General features: G+C 44.4%; 2 protein-coding genes across 4 annotated transcripts in view; one reads left to right on the top strand and one right to left on the bottom strand.

Moving 5' to 3' along the window:
* ARSK (arylsulfatase family member K) overlaps positions 1–17,530 on the bottom strand; it is a 44,246-nt gene extending 26,716 nt beyond the window's left edge. The window contains exons 1-3 of one of the 2 annotated variants that reach the window (XM_090038279.1): positions 17,358–17,530; positions 10,187–10,316; positions 6,496–6,655 (exon numbers count right to left, since the gene is read on the bottom strand). In XM_090038279.1, coding sequence (XP_089894405.1) covers positions 6,496–6,655; positions 10,187–10,316; positions 17,358–17,519 — 452 coding nt within the window. In that variant the 5' untranslated portion in view covers positions 17,520–17,530. Of the gene's footprint in view, positions 1–6,495; positions 6,656–10,186; positions 10,317–15,385; positions 16,227–17,357 lie in introns of those variants that run through there. The other variant, XM_090038280.1, reaches the window with a different exon arrangement.
* A 198-nt stretch (positions 17,531–17,728) lies between these two features.
* Positions 17,729–24,258, top strand: part of SKIC3 (SKI3 subunit of superkiller complex) — a 76,247-nt gene continuing 69,717 nt past the window's right edge. The window contains exons 1-5 of one of the 2 annotated variants that reach the window (XM_090038281.1): positions 17,729–17,804; positions 18,197–18,270; positions 20,583–20,680; positions 22,421–22,564; positions 23,922–24,013. In XM_090038281.1, the coding sequence (XP_089894407.1) occupies positions 20,591–20,680; positions 22,421–22,564; positions 23,922–24,013 (326 nt within the window). In that variant the 5' untranslated portion in view covers positions 17,729–17,804; positions 18,197–18,270; positions 20,583–20,590. Of the gene's footprint in view, positions 17,805–18,193; positions 18,271–20,582; positions 20,681–22,420; positions 22,565–23,921; positions 24,014–24,258 lie in introns of both variants that reach the window. The other variant, XM_090038283.1, reaches the window with a different exon arrangement.

The following is a 24,258-nucleotide window of genomic DNA, read 5'->3' as shown; positions in this document are numbered from 1 at the left end:
TCCAGAGCCAGCAGGTTATGTGTTCAAGACCAAGCACATACCTTGAAAGCCCCATGGCAAGGGGTATGCAAGGAAATGGGGTTTTTTCTCACTACGACACATGGAAGCTGCCATGGGCCCCACAAGCAATCAGAGTTGTGGCAAGGCTCCAGGGTGGAAAAGTGCAGGCCTTGGTATGGCATGCCAAACCATTTGGGTTTTGGCATGCCACGCCAAGGCCCAAATTTAGACCCATTCTTCAGTTGAAGAACTCAAAGCGTCTCTGAGGAAGGGGAAGTTCATGGTGCCAAAATGGCTTTTTTTGTTGTTTTTGAGTTTCGGGGCAGCTGAAACGGTTGATACTCAAGCATGAAGAAGCCATCAGCCTTGTATGTTTTTGTTGTGTTGCTAGGGCTCTGCATGATGATGTTAGGGTAAAGGGAGATTATGGGTGCCTATGGCCTCCTCTTGCACGCCACAGAACTGTCAGTCAAGGGTGTGAAACTTTTTTTTTTTTTTTTTTTTTTAGTAGTAGTAGTAGTAGTACTAGAAGCTTTATCGAGTGGTGGTGGAATAACATACATATGTAAGCACGGTCATGGTGCACACAGGGACATGGGACAGACCCTGATATTGACCTTCCCCTCTGGCTCAGGGATTTATACAGACTCCCCAGCCAACAGGCTGTCATTTCAAAATCAGGCACATTGCTTCTTCCAGGACACAGGTCTGACTGTCAAGGGTTTAAATTTTCCCCGAGGCAGGAAATTGAGGCCCTGGCATTCAAGGTTCAGCATGCCACACCAAAGCCCAGATTTAGGCCCTTGCTTCAATCAGATAACTCGGAGTGTGTGTGAGGAAGGGGAAGTTGTGGGGGCCAAAATGGGGTTTTTTTGTTGTTTTTGAATCTGGGGGCAGCTGAGACTATTGAGGCCCAAGCAGCAAGAAGCCAGCAGCCCTGGAGCCTTTGTTGCATCTCCTGGGCTGTGGATGATGCTGGCTGGCAAAAGGGGGATGTTGGCAGCTGCCTTTGGCCTCTTCTTGCAGGGCACAGGCCCGTCTGGGAAGGGTTTGAAATGTATGTATGTATGTATTTATTTATTTTTAAGTGTGCGCCAGAGTTGGGCAATTATATGTATGCGACTGTGGTGGTGGGGAAGGCAGTGTGGGAGAGAATTTGTCATTAGCTTACTTGTGTGGCTTATGGGGCAATGTCCTTACTTTGGAGCTGCAGTTACTAATTTAATCCTCACTGTATGCTTGAGACCCAGCATGCAGGATTATTATTTTTGTTTGCACCATGAAACCGCCATGGTTAGGGGAGTGCAATGAAGTTTTCTTTTTTTCTCACCACAACACATGGAAGCGTCTGTTGGCCCCGGAATAATTGGAGTAGTGGCAAGGCTCCAGGGTGGAAAGGTACAGGCCTCGGCATGGCATGCTAAACCCTATGCCACTATGAGAAAAACTCCATCTTTTCTGCGACCAGAGATTTCAACAGTACAGTTCTGCACTGTCAATCAAAAAATGTAATTGAAGGCAAAATGAAATAGACTAATTACATAAATACAAATAAGATTACAATACTGATTGTATTATTCATTTTCATAGTTAAAAACCTTGTATCACATAAACTTTGTTTCTTCTTGCCACAGTATTAGTTCCAGATTTCTACAGAGAACACAGGGCTCTGCATGTAAACAAGACTATACTTATTGTAAATCCCAGGAGATGCATGATGCCTCCATTACAGAACTCTCCTAGACTTCCAAATAAAGTCTAAGTCTAACCACAGTATGCAGTTCTGGTTTCATGGTTTGGAGAGGGCAGAAAAGGCACAGTGGAGGGCTATCATGGAGACTTGAAGAATTTGGAGGGTTCTTTCAAATGAACAGACTTAAAAGAGATCCATTAAAATGTTCACTCTTGAGAGAAGGAGACACAAGAAATTCAGTCCTGGTCTACATGTGGTTAAAATGGATTTCTATTCTGAAAAAGTGAATAAAAATGATGTTGTAGCATTCCAATGTTTATATATTAGCAGTGCACTGTTTAAAAATATTTTATCTGCCAACCTTGCAAATTCAGCCTTCAGTCTTGAAAACCTAATTTTCTGATTTTTGAGTTTTTTTCCCTCCCATTTATTTTTGGTTGTTGAAAAGCTAAACATTCTGCACTTCAAGTTAGACTCTCAGTTACAACTGTGTACCCCCATCTTACTCAGATTATGCACTCAATGAGAGCTGCACAAACTGTTGGCGCAGTGGGGTTCGCAAAGCTGTAACTTCATGGAATTTAGTTAACAACTTCAGCTGCATTAGTAGGAGTACTGCCAGCAGATCAAGGGAAGTGATTCTTCCCCCTCTGTTTGGCATTGGTGAGGCCACATCTGGAGTACTGTATTCACTACAGCAGTGGTACCCAATCTTTTTCATACTGCAACCAGGAAACTCACTCAAAGAATTTTGACACTGGGTATAGAAACAATCTAATTTCAATATTTGAATTTGTAAATATTTAAATATGTAAATGTGTAAATATTTAAATTTGTACCCAGGTGTGGGTTGGGGCACTGCAGCTGTGGGCACTGGGGAGCCCTGCAAGGAAGGGGGCTGCGCAGGGCCCCCAGTGCCCACAACTGGGGGGGACCCAGCTGGGGCTGTCTCAGAAGTAGGGTCTCCGCTGCCTTTCCCAGTAGCAAAAAGTAGAGCTGCCTCACTGCCCTCTGCCCCAGGCATTTCCCCACCCATATCGCCCTGCTCCCAGCTCTGGGCAGGGCTGTGCAGGCAGTGCCTCACCGGGCACAGCCATGGCAGAGGGAGCGAGGCAGGATGCACGGAGCCAGCTGCCTCCTTCCCAGGGCTCCCCATCACTCAGCTTTAACCCCACGTGACTCCCCTCAGCAGAAGCTCCTCACCCAGGTGGACAGATGGGAGCCTGAGCAGGGGCCTCATGCCACAACTCAGCAGCCAACCCTTCACTACCCAGTGGTTGGGAACATCTGCTCTACAGAAAGGATGTGGACAAACTGGAGAGTCCAGTGGAGGACAATGAAAATAGGGGACTGGGGCACATGACTTATGAGGAGCAGCTGAGGGAACTGGGCTTATGGGTACCTATACCCATGCAAGGCAGGCATTTCCAAATGTGCTGCAACTTTGTGCTTTACTTAAAATGATTTAGATACAGCACCTTAAACCTTAATAGATGTTCCACAGCTTGGTGCAAGTTTCATGTCTTGCCTTAGTTCTGTAGAGTAGAAGGCAGGGGACACTGGATGCTGCACAATGCAGCCTCAGGTTGCATGGATGCCCGAGTTAAGTACACATGCAATAAAGGCAAACTAGGTAGGCTGAGATGCACTACTGCAGTTTCCCTTACTTTTTTCAAAAAAGCAGAAGTCATCTTAATTAAACCTTGTTTATAAGTGTGATTTAAAACACATATAACAAGATTTAATTAAGGCAACTTCTACCAGTCTAAATTGGCAACTTTAAAGTTGACCCTCCAAGAATCAGACTGTATACATAGTAGAAATTTAAAACTTTCTGAAGTCACCCACAGCTTTAGTATGCTTTAAGTGGCAAAAACTGTCATGTGTATAGGCACCCATTTAGTCTGAAGAAGAGATGACAGAGAATATTTAATAGTAGCCTTCAACTACCTGAAAGGTGGTTCCAAAGAGGATGGAGCTAGACTGTTTTCAGTGGTGGCAGATGACAGAAAAAGTATCAGTGGTCTCAAGCTGCAGCAAGCGAAGTTGGGGTTAGATATTACGAAAAACTCACTAGGAGGGTAGTGAAGCACTGGAACAGGTTACCCAGAGAGGTTGTGGAATCTCCATTGTTGGAAGTTTTTAACTCCGGGCTAGACAAAGCCTTGGCTGGGCTGATCTGCTTTGAGCAGGGGGTTGGACTAGATGACTTCCTGAGGTCCCTCCCAACCCTAATTTTCTATGATTCTATGGAACCTATTTAAGATCATTTCCTAGAATTAACCGACAAAACTTCTCTGCAGGAGGCCCGAATGAAAGGTCAGATATAAAGGCGCACACTCCCTTCCCTTTTGTTTTAGGGGTGGCTAACCTGCAGCCCATGTGTCACAAGTGGCATAGGCTTCATGGGGCATTGGAGCCCCATGGACTCTGTAAACGTACTGGAATGAAGGGAGGGAGCAGAGCAGGGGCAGGATAGTGGTGAGAGAAAAGGCATCAGGTGTCATTGTCAAGAGCCAGGGTAACCCTTCCCTGGCACTTCAACTGTTGCCAAATTCAGGGCTCACTCACCATAAAAAACTGCAGCAGCTGTGGGGGTCAAAAAAGATAAGCTTGGATCTTGGTGGTGCCACCTCCTTTTGCAGCAGTGTCCTGCTCCTTCTCTGCTCTGTAGCCACAGCCAGAGGTCTGAACCCCCCTGCTTCCATTCTGGTACCTCAATGGCAAACTCTATCAGGTACACCTTTGGGTGGGCACGGAGGCAAGATGATCAGCAAGACACTGAGCAGGGGGAGTGAAGAGGGAGGCAGCTTATCTTGTGGGTTGCCTGCCAGAAAAAGTTGGTTACCACTAGTCTATTTCATCCACTCCTTTCCCCTTCTTTGCCATCCTACCTTTTTTAAACAACTACTATAAAATATCCATGTACGGGGAATGGTAAAATGAGAGAACCCTAGCACCACTACTTTTTTGGGTGTACAGTACTTTTGTAGTGTTTTATACATTGGCACCTAGAACTCATTTGGCTTGGATCATCCTAATACTTAGCAAATAGTCCTCAATGGCTCAATGTCTATTTGGGAGGAGGTATCAAGTGGGATTCCCTAGGGGTCTGCCCTGGGTCTGGAATTGTTCAGCATCTTCATTAATGATCTGGATGATGGGACTGAGTGCCTGCTTAGCAAATCTTCAGTCTACCCTAAGCTGTGTAGCATTGTGGACATTCCAGAAGGCAGGACTATAATTCAGAATGATCTGGATGGACTGGAGAAATGGTATGCAGTCAATCAGATGAAATTCAATAAGGATAAGTGCAAAGTCCTCCACTTGGGACAGAATAACTGCATGGTCAAATACAGACTGAGGAATGACTAGCTAAGTGGCTAAGCTGCAGTCCTGAAGAGTAGGGCCTGGGGGCTGCAGTGGACCATAAGGTGAATATGAGTCAACAGTGTGGTTTTGTTGCAAAAAAAACAAAACAAAACGCCAACAGCATACCAAGTTGTATTAACAGGAGTGTCACTTGAAAATCAAGGGAAGTGATTATTCCTCTCCATTCAGCACTAGTGAAGCCTCACCTGAGTACTGTGTCCAGCTCTGGGTTCCAAACTGCAAGAAAGATGTGGACAGTCTAGAAAGAGTCCAGTGCAGGGCAACAAAAATGATTAGGCACCTTGGAGGCAAGACTTATGAGGAAAGGCTGAACGAATTGGGGTTTAGCCTGGAGAAGTGAAGACTGAAGTGGGGATTTGAAAATTGTCTTGAAGTATCTGAAGGGTGATTATAGAGAGGATGGAGATGGGCTTTTCTCTGAGGCTCCAGGGGACAGGACTAGGAGCAATAGCCTCAAGCTTCAGTAGGGGAAATTCAGGTTGGAGGAACTTTCTGACTCTGAGAGTGGTCAGGCATTGGAACCTGCTATCTAGAGAAGCTATGGCATCTCCATGCTTGGAAACTTTCAAAAGCATGTTAGACAGACTTTTGGTTGGGATGCTTTAGTGAGGGATGTTCCTGCCTTGAGCAGGGGGCTGGACTAGATGACTTTGTGAGGTCCCTTCCAGCCCTACTTTCCTATGATCCTCAGACAAAGCATAATAGTCCAAAAACACAAAAATGAAAGAAAGCTTAGCAGATTGAGACAAATGGTTAAAAAGATGTTCAATAGTTCACTCTTCCTGCAGTGATTTGAAACTGAATTTAATTAAAGTAGAATATAACTATGATGATAAAATACCAGTCTAGTTTACTGAAGGACTAATTAGGTCTAAATAGATAACTCACAGATTTTAATTTAACATAACAAAAAGAAAAAGTGGCATACAAAAAGAGCTGGAAAGATAAATGGCTTGCCAAATAAGATGAATAAATACCCAGGAACAATATTCTGCAAAATATGCTCAGGACTTGAGGATGAATCATAATAAAAATCCTATCTAATCCTATCATGAGACTGTTTTTTTTTTAAATGTGATTATTCAATTTAGTTTTATCCAGATTGTATCCAAAGAGCAAACTTAATGATAAATTAAGATTTCTTAAGCATAACTATTTTCAACCCTGACAGCTATAAAGGTTAGTCAGTGCCCTTTCCCCTCAGCTTACATTAGGAGTGACTGCATGGATATGACTGCTAAGTATCATGTTTAGGCATTACAGGATTGGAGCCTTATTAATTTTTAACAACATTTCTTCTACGAAAAGTTACTTGTTTAAATGAAAACTGAAAGCTAAGTACCATTATCTATCTGTTCTTAACCATGCTTACAGATATCATGCCACAAAAGAATTAATCTTCTGCCTACCTCAGTGAGTGATGTCCTGAAGTATAGTCCACTTTCCCATATTTTTGGGTATGGTAGCCATGTTTCTGCATGAGGTCCATCCATGTTGTGTAGTTTGACTCCAGGCCTTTGAAGTTATTCCAAGATTCAGTTAAATGAGTGAAGAGACCGCTCCACATAGCTTTAAAAAAAGAGCACATTTCACAAATAACTATCTAACAATGTCTTTATAAAACAACATGTGTAAAATGGTTTTTATACAAGACTTGCACTTCTCTTGCACCTTTCTTCTATAGAGCTTAATACACGTTAAGTACACTGGTAGGTATGTAAATGTTATCTTAATTTGACAGAGCAGAAAATTCAAGTACAGAGAGTTAAAAAGTTCACACTAAGTCAACAGAGTAGGGAATAAAATCTAGATCTCCTGAATCCATGACATGATCATGATTTTTTATTTTAATTGTAGTAATTCTTAACCCTACTCATGGACCACAGCCCTGTCATTCTAGCCAATGCACGATCATTAACACAAATTTATCCTGCTAGAAAATTAATATTTTTATTCACTGTAGAAATAATATAATATTTTAATATAGGCCTCTTGCAGCAACGCACTAAGAAGCACATGGTTAAGTGAGCAAGCAGCTCCCTTATTTTCAATGGGACTTTTTAAAGTTAAACATATATGTGGAGAACGAGGGACTTAAGGGGTACTGTTTTTTGTAATGCTATATGATCCAGTTGATAGTAATTTACCCAAATTCCAGGTTAGGTAAATTAAAAGAGTTTGTTAAATCATAGGAAAGGAAATTACTTTTAAGACAGAAACCAAAGGAAATGAAACTTCAGGCAGAAGACCCGAAGGAAACAATGGAAAAGCTGTCAATTGGGGAATACCACTACCTTGCTTTGCTCAGCCAAAAATAGGTGTGTCCTCCCCTGCCGATCAAGCCTAGGACAAAAGGAAAACCCACTCTCTTTTCCCCCACCCCCACCAAAAATGCTGGCAGTAGGACTGAGGAAGGGAAGTGGGCTGTTAGTGGATGGAAACTTAGACCTTGTTTGACTGAAAGATGCAAAGAACCTCATGCAACCAGGATAGGTTGGCTGTCCCAATATAGAGGTAAGCATAGTCTGGCTATCCCTGAACTATGGATCACAACATAAAGTAAGTTCTTAATCAATTTCTTTAAATCTCTGAAGTATGAATAAATAGTGCTTTGTTTGGAAGACACTGCCTCTGTGTCACTATAAACATGTAACACTGTAAGCTCCCACAAGGAAATTCTTACAGATGCCTAAACCTGATTGAGCTTCTGTTGTTAATGAATAGGAAGGAGATGCTGCAGTCCAGAGATCCACAAAAAAATCTGACCACATGGTTTCACCCAGAATGGAAACCAGGCTTGTCATGTCAGAGGTGTATTCAAGAGAGACCAAAGAGGTCTCAGAAGTACTTCATCCTGTAGCCTTGACAATGTGCATTCATTTTCAGAATTAAAATATCACCGATATGAATGCAGCAGGTACCCTTAGGGTTACAGTTTCCATCTGTAACAGATCCAGTGCCCCAGAGGTGGCCGTCATGCCCCATGGTGGCAACTTGTCTCCTGCACCACTCTCTCTCTAAGGTACCCTCCCTTTGCTCTTGTCTGCCACGACTTGGTTTTATTAATAAACCTGGACATGGAGGGTGCTTTTGGCAAGCTGTTAGCCTATTCTCTTACCCATGAATCCCTCTCAGACCCCACTGCTCTCAATCGGTCCTTCTCTGGTGGGCCCTCTTGGCCTACACGTGGTCCTGAAGGGCACCCATTGCCTTATGTGCTAATCACTGCCTCCAATTTACCCTGTAGCCATGCTCATGCCTTGCAGTTGTAACAATCAAACAGTTCAGTGGGCCCTAGGCCCCACTCTCTGGCCCTCTCTGGGCACCAGGGTCTCTCTCTGGCCCCATCTCTGCTGCTGTGGGCCCCTGGCCCTGGCTCTGCCCTCCACAGACACTGTACTACAGCTTGCCCTGGCAGACACAAGCCTCCTGTGCCATGCTGGCACTACTAGGATCTCCTGACCTCCCATATAGTCCCAAAGCCAGTCTACTGGTTAAAATCCAAACCAAAACGTAAGTGCACTGGCTGTAACTTAATTCTCTGAGCATACTGGCTATCTTCTGAAATCCCCATCCATATTGAATCTAATCCCCTGCCAGCCCTCAGATTCTCATTGATATCTCTCAGGGATAGCAGGATCTCAATCTCTCATCAGCAGCCATCTTACTGTAGAGCTCCCTCTTCAGCCTCCAGGGACAGCCTGACTGTGCAGGCTCTGGCCCAGGCTTATATTCCACTAGAGCCCTGCTTCTTTCTGGTCATGTGACTTCCTGGGGCGTCTACAGGTATCTTCTAACTAGCTTTGCTTACTGGCTTTCAGGGTAATCTAGCAGTTGTATCCTTGTTGTGTCTCATACACAAGACTAGTACCACTAGCACTGCAGTAGGCTTCTTGCTGCTAACACTGATTACTCTACTATTGCTGTACAACTAGCACAATAGGTGCTCTCCATTCCTGGGCTCTGGCTGTCTCTCTCTTTACAGCTAGTCCCCTCTTTGTCTGCCAGGGCAGTTTGCCCCTATTGTTCCCTCTATGAGTATCAGGAGCCATAGGCTCCATTACACCACTCTTCTGAAGATTTAGCAAGAGATCACTGAACTAGTTACACTTAGTTCATAGCTAGAAAGTTTTATTTACAACCATAATGGCTAAAAATGTATTGGAATCAGGATTTTGATTTAGAAGCATAATTTTCTATCAAATGCTGTATACTACAGGGTATGTTCTTAGAGCAGTGGAGCCAACCTTTTAGGCCTACACCCACCCCATGTACCACTTTAATCCTCCTCCCCTCCCCAGTCAGCTCCTGCTTTCTGCTTCCTGCCCTATATGCCACTGTGCTGCCTATTCCATCCCCATCTATTGTGTGCCACACACAGAGGCTGCCCATGCCACTCGTAGCACATATGCCATAGGTTTGCCACCCCTATTTTAGAAAACACATGAAGCATTGATTGCATTTGTCTGAAACAACAGAAAAAGCTGAAAATTAATCTAACGTGTTTAAATAATAACGCCTACTTCAAATACAGGCTATTTTTTCAGAACAGATGTTTCGGAAATTTGGTAACTCAAGGCACAGCAAAACATTTCACCCCAAAAGGCTGTGTCACAACAGCAAATTGCCAGGGCCACTATATTCTTAAATATCCTCAGATGTACTTAACTCTGAATGAGATTTGCAATCTCAGGAATAGTAATAGTAGTAGCAACCGTTGATCCTTCTGAATCACGGTGTATGTAAGACGTTACCAAGAATGCATTTGCCTAGGTAGAAGTAAGGAGGAATGCAGGTTGGAAGAAACAGCATAAGACAGAGATTTCTTTGGTTGATATCTTTTATTGGACCAACTACATAGTTGGAATAGAGTTAGACAAGCTTTCAAACGCAAGACATTCTTCATGAGGTCTGAGAGGCAGAAAAGCGAGAAAGAGAAATGGATAAATCTTCAAAAGACCAGGCAAAATTCAGATATGCACTAGAAGTGTGGGGCTTAACCTAATCAAACCTTCTAAGGTTTGCCCAAACAAAATGCATATTTAAATTGATTCTACTCAGGTACTTATTATTTTTAATAGGATTTTAATATGGTCTTACCTGCCCGGGAGGGACAACAAATTGGAGAATTGGTATAAGCATTGAGAAAGAGTGTGCCATGTTTTTTCATGAGATTTACAAAAGGCAAAGTCACAGTGAGACTGCCTGGATAAAACGTCAGCCTTCCATCCTGCAGTCAAAGAGATGAGTTCAAATATTAAAATAAATAAAAACATTTTCTTTAGTTATTAGAAATACAGATTTTAAGATGATGAGACAAAGCTACAGAATAAGGCAAATTTAATATTCTAGATGTAATGAAACAAACATCAAACATATTTTGGATGTCCAAGAAATATATACAATTCTGATCTTGTAGATTAGATGAATAATGAAATCCTCATTGCAACCACAGTAGGATAAAAATCTGCACTTATACGGTCATCAAACTAATTAACAGAAGCATTAGGTGAAAGACATTGGAAGTAATAATGTTTCTCTACTTGGCACTGGTTAGGCCTCATCTGAAATGTTTGTACAATTCTGGGCTCCACATTTTAAAAAGGATTTGGAGAAGTTAGAGTCCATGTAGGCAACAAAGACAAAGGGCTTAAAATGCAAGTAATACAAATAGAGGCTGAAGGAGCTAGGCATATTCAGCGTATGGAAGAGGCACTTAAGAGCAGACATGATAGCAGTCTTCAAATACCTGAAGAGCTACCATAAGAAAAAAGGGAAAGCACCTTTCCTCTATTGCTGTAGAGAGAAGAACATGAACCAGTGACTTCAAGCTGCAAACAAAGTAAGTTCAGATTGGATATCAGGAAAAGAAACCAAGGCAATGGAATAGATTACCTAAGTAAGTTGTGGACTCTCCATCACTGGAGGTGTTTAAAAAGCGGATGAACAGCTGCTGGTCAGAAATGAATTAGGTTGCCCCCACACACACACTTTCTGCTACATGTGTCAGGGTGTTTTTAAGCCTCCCCAGAGCCATTGGGTGCTGGCTACAGCCAAGGCTAGGAATTTGAATAGGGTGTGCCAGTATTCCTGCTAGAACCAAAGCTGGAGGTTTCTGGCTTGTCAGTGGGAATTGTCCCTCTGCCCAGAATCAAACCAATCTCATATTTGGGGTCAGGAAGGAATTTTACCCCAGTCAGATTGGTACAGACTGTGTAGATTTTTACCTTCCTCTGTAGCAGGGGATATGGCCCTCTGCTTGGGATCTCCCAAGCATATATTGACAAACTTTTATAGAAGCAGGATGGTGGTTGTCAAGATTCCCCTGCTTTACCTGTGGCAGGCCCAAGGTGTTATGTCTGTGTTGTGTCAGGGCTGACTAGAGTCTTATTTAAAGTTCAGAATATGGATTGTTTAAGATGGCTTGGATTGGGAATATCCTGCCTCAGGTTGGGGAGTGGGGGTAGATGGTCCTTTCCAGTCCTACTTCTCTTATGATTCTATGAAACCTTGCACTTAAAAAAGCCCCTTTCACAATTTATTTTGAAAACCTCCGATACATGATTTCACCAACTACCTGTGTCTAGTCTTCCAGTTGGACAGGCTGACTGAGGAGCCATCTCCAACAGCCTCTGAAGTATTTCTCCCAAATCATAGGATGATTTGCAATCATCTTTATCTCAAGAAAGGTTTCAGATTAGGAAGTGGTATGGAACATTGCTACATTGGCAAATGATCTCTCCTAGTCATGAACATAAACTGTTAGAACATATAAACTGTCAGGATCGTGTGAATGGTAACAAGGCATGGCTGAGTGGCATGGTACTGGTGGTTGGAGTGAACTGGGCTCAGTTCTTCCCAGGCTGATCCCAGAGGATTATGACAAGAGACCACAACTTGAGGCTCTTGCCTTGGAAGAACTGCACAGTTAATATTTTTCCTCATCTTATACATGGTATATATTTATCCCTTGGCACAGAACGTGCTATTAATTGGACTTCATGACTTTGCTATCTGAAAACAAGACTCAGCTTTACAAGTGATTCAACTGAAGGCAAAACAGTATCATCATCTACCTTGCCCGTTACCTGAATGAGACAAGTACTTGGAAGAACATTGACAGCAACTAAACCTGGGTAAGTAACATGCTTAGTTGTTTAGGAATTCAAATTGCCTTTAATAGTTGACAGTCTTCCCTCCAGGAGTCAAGATGATGATTAGTCTGGGGTATTCACCATTCTTGAGAATTATGTAATATAGACCCGACTGCTGGGATGCTGCTTTCCAATAACCCAGGATGAAAGTAAAAGCCATAAGGAAACTCCAGTTGCTCCAACATGAACTAGACCAAGGGTGTCAAATATACAACCCAAAGGTCAGATATGGCCTGCTGCAGCCCACAGGTTTTCTTGAGGTTTTACTTCCACAGGCCAAATTCATCCTGCAGGACTTTTGTTGCTGCAACTTCTGGAGCCCCTGTTGCAGTAGTGTTAAAATTTCAGCTGTTTTGGTGCAGCTCAGGAACTGAAGCCACTAGGCTCCCCAATACCACACTGTTACCCAGGCCAAAATTGGGGATTTTACTTGCCTCTGGCAACTAAAATCAAGGAGAGAGGAAAAGACGGCAAGTGGCAAGAGCATTAACTCCCTGGGATCCAAAACTGTGCTAAAACACCAGCCCCAGCCCCAGCAGTTACCATTGCGTACAGATAATCTGACCTACAGTCTGGATCTGACCTGTGGTGCCCAATGCATTTGACACTCCTGAGCTAGACCACCCATCAAATAAAAGAAAGTGAGAAAAACCTGAAGCTGTGCATGCTAAAATAGCTCTCTTTCCACTCTCAGATTCAGTTAAGATCTTGGTATCAACAGTTCAAGCTAGTGATTCCCAATCAGGGTGCTGTGGCACCCTGGGGTATCTTGGGATCCTGTCAATGGTACCATGGTGTGCCATGCAATGTTAGGTGCGCAAATGTAATTCACAGGAAAAAAAACAGGTTTCAAATAGGAATCCGCAGTTTTAAAACAAACAGTCTGACCTGTTGTGGTCTGAGTTCTTTGCAACAGAAACATTTCTCTAGTATTTTTCTGTAGTCAAAAAATGAGTGGAAACTAAGAGCCAGTATTTTCTGAGGGATGCCGTAAATCTTATCAACAGGTACTTTGAGCCTTAAAAGGTTGAGAACCACTGTTCCAGGCTCCGATTATCACAGAGATTGCTTCTGCTCCTATGACCTACCATGACATGATTTGCCTATGCTATTTTAAATATTTACAGTGGCTAGCAAACTTACTAGAATAAGGTCTTGATAACATTCTGTTGTTAACCAAACTCCTAGGATCTTTTGCTAGTTATGTCAAAGGCCAAGTTAAACTTTTAATCTAGTTAACTATCCAGAAAAAATCCTTAGTAAAAGGTTTTTCCTCGGAACTGAATTAGATCTTTGTTTCCTCCATTATGGATAAGAGAGCTACCAGTAAGAAAGATTTGTGTATCAAATTTAGTAGTATTTTGAACATGCTTTTCTTTTCAGGAAATAAGGTGATGTAACTAAGCAAATTCAGTAGCACTGTGCGCCATAACCTAAGTGTAACCTAGGTATAAAAATATTTTGTGAAGTCATAGGCTGAAATTATTCCATCACTACTGCTGCAGCATAAAAGGGGAACACCCCCCGCCCCAACACAAGAATGAAAGGTTAGCTTTTTTTGGCTTATTACTGGCACGTGCTTAATCTTACTTGTGTGCATCTTCCTCTCACCCACTCCTCACTCCCTACTCCCAGTCAAAGTAAACTGCTTTCCAACTTGCAGTATAAGATACTGTGGCCTCTAATACAGACTTTTGAAAGGTTTCAAGAGCCCTTCATTTTGCCAGTTTCTCCAACTGATGCTTTTATCATTACTACTTGTTATATTTTTAAAACAACCTTTCCTTCAACTACAAGCAACTTAAAACAAGCTAATTGTTCACATATGTAGTCTAGGTAACCATACTCTCTTTTTACTACTGCTCTTCTCTTTCCCTTTAGTTCTTAAGCTCTCTTGATTCATCATGCCTTAAATTAGACCTCAAACTCTTAGATGAAAAGACTGCACTTTACTCCGCAGTTGTGAACCTACATTTTCACAACCACGTGAAAGTAACCTGAGGAATACAAAGAATTCCACTTAACTCACAAGAGTAAAGTTACTCAAGTATACTTGAGGACTGACGCCTATGTTTGTAGAACATGAGATTAAATCATGGTGCGCTGGCTCTCATTAGAAAGTTTTTCACCTAACCTCATAGAATCATAGAAGTTAGGGCTGGAAGGGACCTCAGGTCATCTAGTCCCCTGCCCAAAGAAGGACCAGCCCCAACTCTATCATCCCAGCCAAAGCCTTGTCTATCCAAGTCTTGAAAACCTCCAAGGATGAAGCTTCCACTACCTCTCTGGGTAACCTGTTCCAGTGTTTTACTACCCTCTTAGTGAGAAAATTCTTCCTAGTATCTAAACTAAACTTTTTGTGCTGCAACTTGAGACTGTTGCTCCTTGTTCTGTCAAACATCTTCTTCATGCTTACCAGGGACCTGCTTCCCAGCTGAGCCTCTGGGTCCACACCCAACCTTGGGTGCTCAACCTTTTGGCCAGAAGCTCAGTATACAAACCCCTAAGCCACAAAACAAGACCCACACAAAATATTCTATTTAAAATGAGAATGCTTCAGTGAATGGTTTGACTTTTTGCCTACCCCATCATAAACTTAATACATTCAAAGCTAACAGGGCCATTATTTAAAAACTGTGCACACAGCAAAAAACATTTCCTATTGAGTTCAAGGTTAAAAAATTGCTTAAGCTATATTACCTATGCTGGCAAATTCATGAAAAAGCAGCCTATGCTCAGCTGTTCACACCTCACTGCAGAGCAGACTCAGTTAATCAGCTGTTAGTCAGTTCCTGGCTGCTACTAAAAAATGGGGGCCTGCTTGTTAGCAGTCGGAAAGTTGACTAATTGCTGTTAATTTCATCAGTGCAATTTCATCTCTTTCCAGCTGTCTTTGTTGCTGCAACCATAAAGCTGACCCTGCCACAAAGCACTAACAGCAGTTGAGAAGTACAAAGTTGAACACTACTGAACATGCTAGGTATATAGATATAGCTATTTGCCAAATACACCTCTAGTCTAAGATGCCCACAGAGCGTACGTCATGTGACAAGGATAAAGAATGCAAGAATCAGTTGCTTTCTTTTTAACACTGCATGAGAATCTTTATTAGAATAAGACAAACATTATTATCCCTAAAACTCACTCTCACACGATTTCACTGCAGAGCTTCCACCTTGAATCCACTTCAGAATATGCCTGACTTTCTGCAATAGATTTCAAGTAGCACATGTACAAAAATGTTAGGGTTTCTTTTTGCTAGGATCTGACCTTGTTTTTGTTTGACTAGTCAGGTCTCAACGTGTGCAAAACTAAAGACTTTTTAGCCTCTACAAGATAACTTCTTTAAAATAATGTGTTTAAAATAGACACAAAAATTCCCTAGCATGAGTCACAGTGAAGAGCTCTTAAAAAGACACAAGAAAACATCCAAGGCTCTAGGGGAAGAAAAAAAATCAAACAGATATAAAGAAGAATATCAAAAGAACTTAAGTGTTAATACGTAAGATAAATGAATGGTAAAAATCCGACTCTTGATACTTTTGAAACAAGCTTTTGTTTAACGGAAAAAAGGAACTTAATACAATGTTAAACATAGATGTTAATGTTGTATTTTACAATATGCAGTACACACACAGAAACGGTCATATTTTTTTCTGCCTTTGGCTTTTCAGTAGTTTCAAGAAAGAAAATCTTCCTTTGCTTTATGGGCATTCAGTATTTGTGCCACGCTATGAAGCCTGTCAAATACATGGGGCCAAATACTGATCTAAACTATACTGGAGTAACTCTGCAGCAGACTACTACAGTCCCCTAGGAGGAAATTAGAGAACAAATAGAACCAAAGCCTAAGAATTTATTACTGGTATTTGTTTCATCATAGTACTATACCTAGGAGCACTAGTCCTGGAGCAAGACTCCATTATGCTAGACACTATACAGATACAATATGGTTATTGGTTCCAAAAAGTGTACAATCTCAGTACAAGACAGGAGATAACAGATGGATATAGTAACCAAAAGGGAGGCAAAGAAACAATAAGACCACGCTGATCAGCTTGAAAGTGTTAACTGCCGTAGCCACAAGCACAGCAGTAGAGAATTTTAAGATGGGATTCAACAGAGAACATGTTAGCTTTGCTGCGGTTGTGGAGGTGTGTGTCATTCCCCCCCCCCCCCCCCCCGGGGTGAGAAGCAGCCTGGGAGAAAGCAGATAAGTGACTGTTTGAAAAGTTTGAAAATTCTGTCAATGGGTTGGTAAAGCTGGCATCAGGGACAGCTCAGAAGCAGGAGGACAAGCTCAAGAGCTGACAGATGCCATGTAACAGGCAGGGAAGGACAGGCTGCCTGCAAGCAGCTGGCGTTTGATGCAGCAGAGAAAGGGGAGTCAGGGGCAGAACCCAAAGCTAGGTCTTGATGCAATCAAAAGGACGGGTTACAAACGTTATCCCCACAGCAACGCTGTAGAGATGAGTGAGTCCAGGTAAGGGCCTGGGCTAAAAAGGTGTCACCAGGACCTTTCACACTTCACAGGAGGAGAGCTATAAAGTACCATCACTAGCACCAAAACAATAAGTATAGAGAGACAGAGAGCAACAGGCCTCAGGCAGGTGGAGGGGCAGACTGGCAGCAGCACGTCAGGTGCCTGCCTGAGGGATCCTGCCTCAGCCGGGGTTGACTAGATCACCTCGGGAGATCACTTCCAGTCCTGCTTCTCGGTGACTAGTACAGCTGAAGCAACTGCCTGGCAGCACAAGCCAAGGAGGCGCCAGGCGCCCCCCATTAATGCCAGCTACTGCACGGAAAAAAGGAAGACACGAGAGGCAGCAGCAAGCAGCTGTGTCCGAGGCCAACCCAGCCCAGCCCCGTGTGCGCATGGGGCGCGCACAGCCCCGGCTGCAAGCACTCGACCCCCGGGCCCGGCCCGACATGCGCGAAGCGAAGCTCCCGCCAGTGCCAGCCACTGCAGCCAGGGGAGATGGGGAAGCAGCTCGAGCTGCTCGGGGCGCCCCCCAACGCCCAGACCCTCAGTAGGGGGAGGGGGCGGAGGAGGAGGAGGCCGAGACCGAGACGTGCGGGGAGCGGGAGCCCCAACAGCCGATGCTCCCCGCACTTACGAAGGAGTCGCTCGTCACCATGACGACACTGTACGGCCCCCGGACGGCCCCGGCGCGGGGGGCCCTGCGGCCCACAGGCCGCGCCCGCACCCCTGGCCCAGCCCCAGCCCAGGCGGCGGTGAGAAGGAGCAGCGCCCGCACAAGCTGGCGCATCGCGCCCATACTCAGGTTGCCGCCGGGGTGTAGGGGTACGTCACGCTAGACCGTCCCGCCCCCCTCCAGACTACAGCTCCCATAGTGCTCCCCGGCCGAGGGAAGTACGGCTTCCACCATGCCGGGGGGCGGGGCGAATCGCGCGTAGCGGCAGGCCGCAGGCTCCGGTAGCATCAAGATGGTGGCCTCCGGAGCGCTTCGGCTGTCGTCACGTGGCAGGAGGAGGACGCGCCAGTGCGCCTGCGCGCTGCTGCCAAGCCAGGAGCGGGGCGGCGGCGGCAGAGGCGGGGGGAGGTGAAGTTCGGGAAGGGGTGCGGGTGCTGCTCGGAGGGGAGGGGATGAGACGAGGGCACAGGAGATGCCGCCCGCCCGGGCAGACCCCCCTCCGGGCTGCTGAGAGGAGGACGCCCGGGTGGAGCGGGTGTGATGGCCCGACCAGCTATCTGCCCCGGGTCACCGGTAGCACCAAGATGCACCCCACCGCCCCCCCCCCCAAAGCACCTGGCATCTTTGCGCTCGTGGGGAGCGGCAGAGGAAGCCTCGGCTCTGACCCTGAGGGGAAAGGAGCAATTAAGCCAAAACCCTGTTTGCTGAAACCTATGACTATAGGGGAAGTAGGCGGGAAGGAAAACCCAGGTCCATTTTCCAGTCAGATCTTTTCTGTAACGGTTTTGTTCCCCCAGCAGTGCCGCACAGCGTGATTGGGGTTGTCCTAGGGCCTCAGCACTGTCGCCGCAGTTCTGGCGCAAGATGTTGTAAGGTAAGTGACATCCGCTGGTGCCTGGACTGGTACAAGCAGAGCAAAACCCTCCTAATTTCAGCCCTGTGTTAAGGTACAGCAACACAGCTCACTGCACCCAGTGCAGAGGCCAAGTAGCTGTCCAACAGGAAGAAGTAACTGCTGTTCCTGAACAGCACGTTAATCTCCCTTTTCTGTTTAAAACAGTTTGTTATGCCTGTCAATAGCCTGAGAGCATGGAGAGACCATCCCCCCTCTGAGGTTACAAAAAGGCAGTGGCTCTTACGTTCCAGTTGTTCAATGCAGACAAACTGCAACTGACACAAGCATAAACAAAGCAGCATCAGCTTTAAGCTTGGATGAAGTCGGAGTGGTTTTTGCTACACTTGTGTCATTCCCAACTTGTACACCTGGAACGCGGGAGCTGCCACTACTTTGAAGTGTTCCCCTTGTGACACTCTGGATGTCCCTGTTTTTATGTCCTGAGTGACTGCAGGAGGTCAATGCACAGGGAGCTTTGTATGCGAGGTGGGAAATTGTTTTCATTAATACAATTTGAACAGAGAAATGGTAGGTTCTCAATGTTTATGGTGTTTGACATCAGTGTTTTCGGAAAAAAACGCAGTTGAACTGTCCAAGCAGAAGAGAAATCTCTCTCTTCAAGAATTGCTCCCTGGCTTAGGGCCTTGTAGCTCCGTCACAGACCTGCATAACTTGCAGGAGCTGCTCCCCTGATTTCAGGGGCAGAACATGGGCCTGGGAAGTTATTTCATGGGTAGAGTGCAGTGGGCCCCCACTGTAATTTTGGCTGAGGGGTCCCAGAGGCCTTGCTCCTCACCACTGATTGGTTACAAGGGCTTCTTGTCAAGCAGCCCCACCCCTTTGATTGATGGAGGGGCAGGGCCAAATGACAAGAAGTCCTAACTGCCAGTCAGCAGTGAGAGGCAAGAGCAGCTGCTGTTTTGCCCACAGCTCTTCCAGCAGGCAGCCCCACTCTATGCCCCACCGGGCTGCCACAGTGCACTGAGGACTGCTGGCTCCCTGTGAGGAGCCAGCATTTTCTTTTCATAGTTTCATATTTGTTAGGGGCTAGAGGGGATTTTACAGATCATTGAGTCCAGCCCCCCCCTGCACTTGGACAGGAAAGATGGCTAGAATCAGATGACCCCAGCAAGATGAATGTCAAGATGTTTTTTGAAGAATGTCAGGGTGGATGACTATACCACCTCTGTGGGGAGCCTGTCTCAAACCTTTGGCACTCAACTTATAAAGAAGTTTTTCCTTATATCTAGCCTGAAGCAATCTTTAGTTAGCTTGTGCACATTATTTCTTGTTCTCCCCTTGGGGACCTTGGTGAATAGATGCTCCCCAAAGCCCTGCCATAAATTTCCCCACCACCCTGCAGATGTCACAGATTCTGCAAAATCTGGGATTGCATGTGAAATCATGAATTTGGTAGGTCCCTATACATAAAGATCTCGCAAATCATACATGCTGCCTCACCTGCCTTGGTCTGAGTCTGGCTTCCCCTCCTTCCCCCTCCCACTGCATTGGGTCCAGGCCTGCTCCCTCTCTTCCCTGCCTGCCACTTCAGGTCCAGGCTCATGCCCCCCGCTCCCCCCGCCCTCCATCATGTGAAGTCTGGTTCCCCTCTGCTGCTGCATGTCCCGTCCCCCGCTGTTCAACCCTGTGCTGCTGCCACCACCTCCCAGGAACAGCTGGGGGGAAGCTTGCATGCAGCTGGCGGCAGTCCCTCCCTTTCTCTCCTCTTTCTCCCCACTACTGCCCCCTCCCCACCAGCTGTTGTTGGAGAGGGGCCCCACTTTTGGCCCCTCAGTCCTCACTGTCATGGCTTTGCTCTGCCGTGTGGGGGGGCAAGGCCAGCACTGTGCTGCCAGCACCTTGAACTGCCACCACCTCCAAGGAGCAGGGCTGGATGTGCAAGACCAGCAGCGCTGGCCTTCCCCCTGCTCCATCCCCTCCATCATGGCAGCGCTCTGGTCCCTGCCGTCCCTCTCTGCCTCCAAGGAGCAGGGCTGGGAGTGAGGCCAGCACTGCTGCCCCCCAGCTCCTCAGTCCCTGCTGTCATGGCAAGGCTCCACCGTCTGTCTCTGTCTGCAGAACACTCAGATTGGCTGCTGAGACACCCAGTCAGAGTGCGAATGAAGTGTTATGGACAGACAGACTAAGGTTTTTATAATATTACAATGTTTGCTATGCAAATTTAACACTTGAAAAATAATTTATTTTATGAAGGGATATTTTATTAAGAGCATGTGCTAGAAGGATCTTTTCATAAACAAAAACCTTAAGTTTTCTGCTTTTGACTTCAGCCATCAGAATGTCCAATAAGGAGGTAAAGACAGCACTGAAGAGTGCCAGAGAAGCGATTAGGAATAAAGAATATAAAGAAGCTTTAAAGCACTGCAAGGTAATTAATTTTCACTTGTAAGAAAAAAAAAAAAAGTTATGCAAATATAAAAACCACAACTTATGTCCTTCTGTCAGGTTTGTACGCTGCTGCAGAAAGTGTAGAGTGCACATTAAGGGCTAGCCTATACAGTCATGTTTAGGAAAATTAAGCTGAATCCATGATAGGCATGAAGTCATTTCACGTAAGTTAAACCCCAAGTTAGCTTCTGTCCTTCAGAAGTAAAGTGACATTAGAACATCTTAATTTTCTTAAGCATCCTCACATAGCTGGGCATCAAACATAGTCTGTGGGCTGAAACTGGCTTGCAGAAACGTGCCACCTAGCACAGTAGTGCTGCTGAATCTGATCAGACCCACACAGGGCATGGCTTGTCACACATCAGGCCCATAGACCTTCTCCCTTAACTCCCCCCACTTCAGCATACCTAATCCAGTGCCTGCTCCAGTCAGTCTTGGATCTGTGGCACCTGCAGTGCAGATCATGGAGCGGCTGGAACAGGCACTGTGTGGGGTACAGTCTGGCTGTGCTGTACATGGTGGCCACCCCAGCTGGACTGCATCTGCTTCGCCACATGCACTACACACAGCACCTGCTTTGTCTGGTCCAGGACCCATGCTGCATGCCGTGTAGGTTCTAGACTAGCTGGAGCAGGCACTGTATGCAGTGCAGTCCCAGATCTGTCAGGGCAGGCAAGTGTAGCACATGTCCCAGAATGGGTGCCATATGCAGCACAGCTGCCACCTGTTCCAGACTCTGGGGTCTGTGCCAAATGCAGTGCAGGTCCCAAACCAGCTGGTGCAGCTGCCAGATCAGGTCTGCTAGGGAAGGGGAAGGAGAATATGGGCTGGATCCAGTCCACTGACTGGCTCTGTCAGCCCAGATGAATTTGAGACTCCTGGTGTAACCCATGGTCCAACCCTTGGCACATGTGCCACAGATGGCATCAGGAAGCCTCTGTGTGACACAACAGGGAGGGAACAAGTAGCACAGCAGCAGTTAGGGAAGAAAGCAGAGCGACAGATGGGGTAGGGAAGGAAGCAGAACAGCAGATCAGGCTGGGGAACAAGATCAGAATGGCATTAGGGAAGGGTAGAGGGCTGATTTGTGGTCTAACCTACATCCTAACACCAGTCACAGCAAGTTATTTGTTGTAGGATTTCAGATGAAGTCCTTGTGGTTGATCCTCCTTCCTTTCCTTCATGTAAAGGAAATAGGATAGTAGGAATAGTGATTCTTTGTTATGATGATAAGTCAAACACTAGCTCTTATTGGTGTTTTATAAAATGGATTTGTCAAGTCTGGCATTGACTCCATTAGTTGGAAGTTTTAGTTTGTTTAGACCAAGTGAGCAGTTTTCTTTTTGCAGATACTTAATCCTGGAACAGCTTAAATTTATTCTAAAAAAATGTCAATGACAAAAGTCTATCCATCTGTAGACTGGAGTGACTAGTTATGGTATCAGATCACTTCAGGTACATAGCATTCTTGAGCAGAAAAGCTAACAGTTACACATTTTGATTAGTGGCCTCACTTGTATTACCACTGTTCAGGGAGTAGCAGTTCTGTTAGATCTCATTTTTTATCTGTATACAAAATATAAATGAAGAACCCTATCCCTTCTGCACTGGACTAGAATAATCAGTAGCTCTCCTCTCTACAAAAAAAAGTGGATAACTCAAATTTGTTGTGGAAAACATTTTAGTATGCTTAGTTTCACATGATATTTTATATTTGTAGGCAGTGCTGAAACAAGAAAAAAACAACTACAATGCCTGGGTGTTTATTGGCCTGGCAGCTGCAGAGTTAGAACAGCCTGATCAGGCCCAAGGGGCATACAGGAAAGCTACTGAACTTGAACCAGGCCAGTTACTGGCATGGCAGGTTTGTATCTCATTAGTTTTATTTATTTTTTACCCATCAAATAACTACCTTTGTACATCGTATCGGAACAAGACAGGGTTACAATGAGAGTGTCTTGTGTGAGAAGTCTTTGGGTGTTAAGAATTGTCATAAAGTTGTTGAAGACAATGAAACTGTAACACGGTATAGCAGCTAAGAATCTGATTTGGGTTGTCCTAGATCATCTGGGATGGTTAGCCAGCTTTAAATTTCAGGACTTTGTTTTCAAGGATTTCCTGCAAATGTTTTTTTGTCCCAAATTTAAAAATTGATTCTGGAAATACCAAAGTGCATGCAGTCACACAGTCCCAAAACCCTACTAACAATGGTCACTTTCAGGCTTGCTGATAGCCATGTGTAGAGTATCTGGGATTGCATCCCAGATTTTGCTCCTTAAGTTTGATTGCTGTACTCTGACTAAATGTCTGCAAATAAATCCAAGAACAGATCTGGCTGCAGTATATTTAAGTATATTCAAGTGTCTCTTGATAAATGAACAAACATGTTTCACACCTTCACAAAAGTAAAACAGTTAAACAGAAAAAAAAATTCTTATTCACTCATGAGCTTTCTGAGGTTTTTTTCTTGCAACACAAACTTTTCCTTAGGAGACAAAGCATCAAATAAAACGCAGTTGTCAAATAACATTACCTTCCAATCTCATCCAGTCCAGTTTGTACATTTCTGTCTTCTTCCATGACCATAGGTAATGCACACTCTTGAAGATATGTACGTTAAGTTAGATATGCAACATCCTATAACAAAGCTGTTATAACAGGCACTTGCGCTCTCTTAGCGCAAGGTGGAACTTCAGGCTGGAGGCCAGTTCTTTTCTTCTGTAGAAGAAAAGGGAATAGTTAGTATATTATAAACTTAATATTTGTATTTCTTTAAACTAGAGAGAGAGAGAATAGTAACCAACTAAGAAGGCCCGACATTGGACACTGAGTTATCACTGGATAGTTAAATTTGACCTTTCATTGAACTAGTGCTCTGGGAACTTTTTTCCTGCCATTTCTCACAATTTACATGGTTTTATTATTGGTCTATAGCCTAGTGTAAAACAATAAAAAACTTATGCCTCAGTCCATATTCTACCCTACTCGTAATTTCAGAAATGGAATTAGGAAAAAGCTTGCTGCATTTTTATTTTGTAACTACCATTTTCATGTCATGTTCTGAATCTGCAGTGCTACATGGTCAGGCAGATCCCTTTACCTATGTTGAACCCCACTGAAAGTATTGGGATTCATTTACACACAGCCTGCCATCATGCATTCAGTTGATCTTTCAGGCATCAGAAGTAGAAGCTAAAAAGGTCCATTTTACTTTTATTTAGGGTTTAGCAAATTTGTATGAAAAATCTAACCAAACTGATGCAAAAGGAGACTTGGCCAGTGTCTATCAAAAGCTCTTGGAACTTTATGAAAGGTAAGGAATATTTAAATTTCCAGTTTAATATTCTATGCTGTTCCCATACAGTTCTAATTATATAGGGAAAAGCCCAGCTTTAATAGTATCATATAAAAAGATATATTAAATTTTAACTCCTGTAATAGAGTGCAATGGCTTACCCCACCTATGGTTTGTGCAGAATGTGAAATAGAACTAGATGCAAGTTACCACTGTTTTCAGAATAGAATAAATACTAACTTAGTAATATCATCATGCATTGT

Source organism: Crocodylus siamensis, chromosome 3 (genome assembly GCF_052110815.1).
Source record: "Crocodylus siamensis isolate JL-2025a chromosome 3, ASM5211081v1, whole genome shotgun sequence".
NCBI classification, from domain to species: domain Eukaryota; kingdom Metazoa; phylum Chordata; order Crocodylia; family Crocodylidae; genus Crocodylus; species Crocodylus siamensis.
This window is presented reverse-complemented; position numbering and strand designations above follow the sequence as displayed.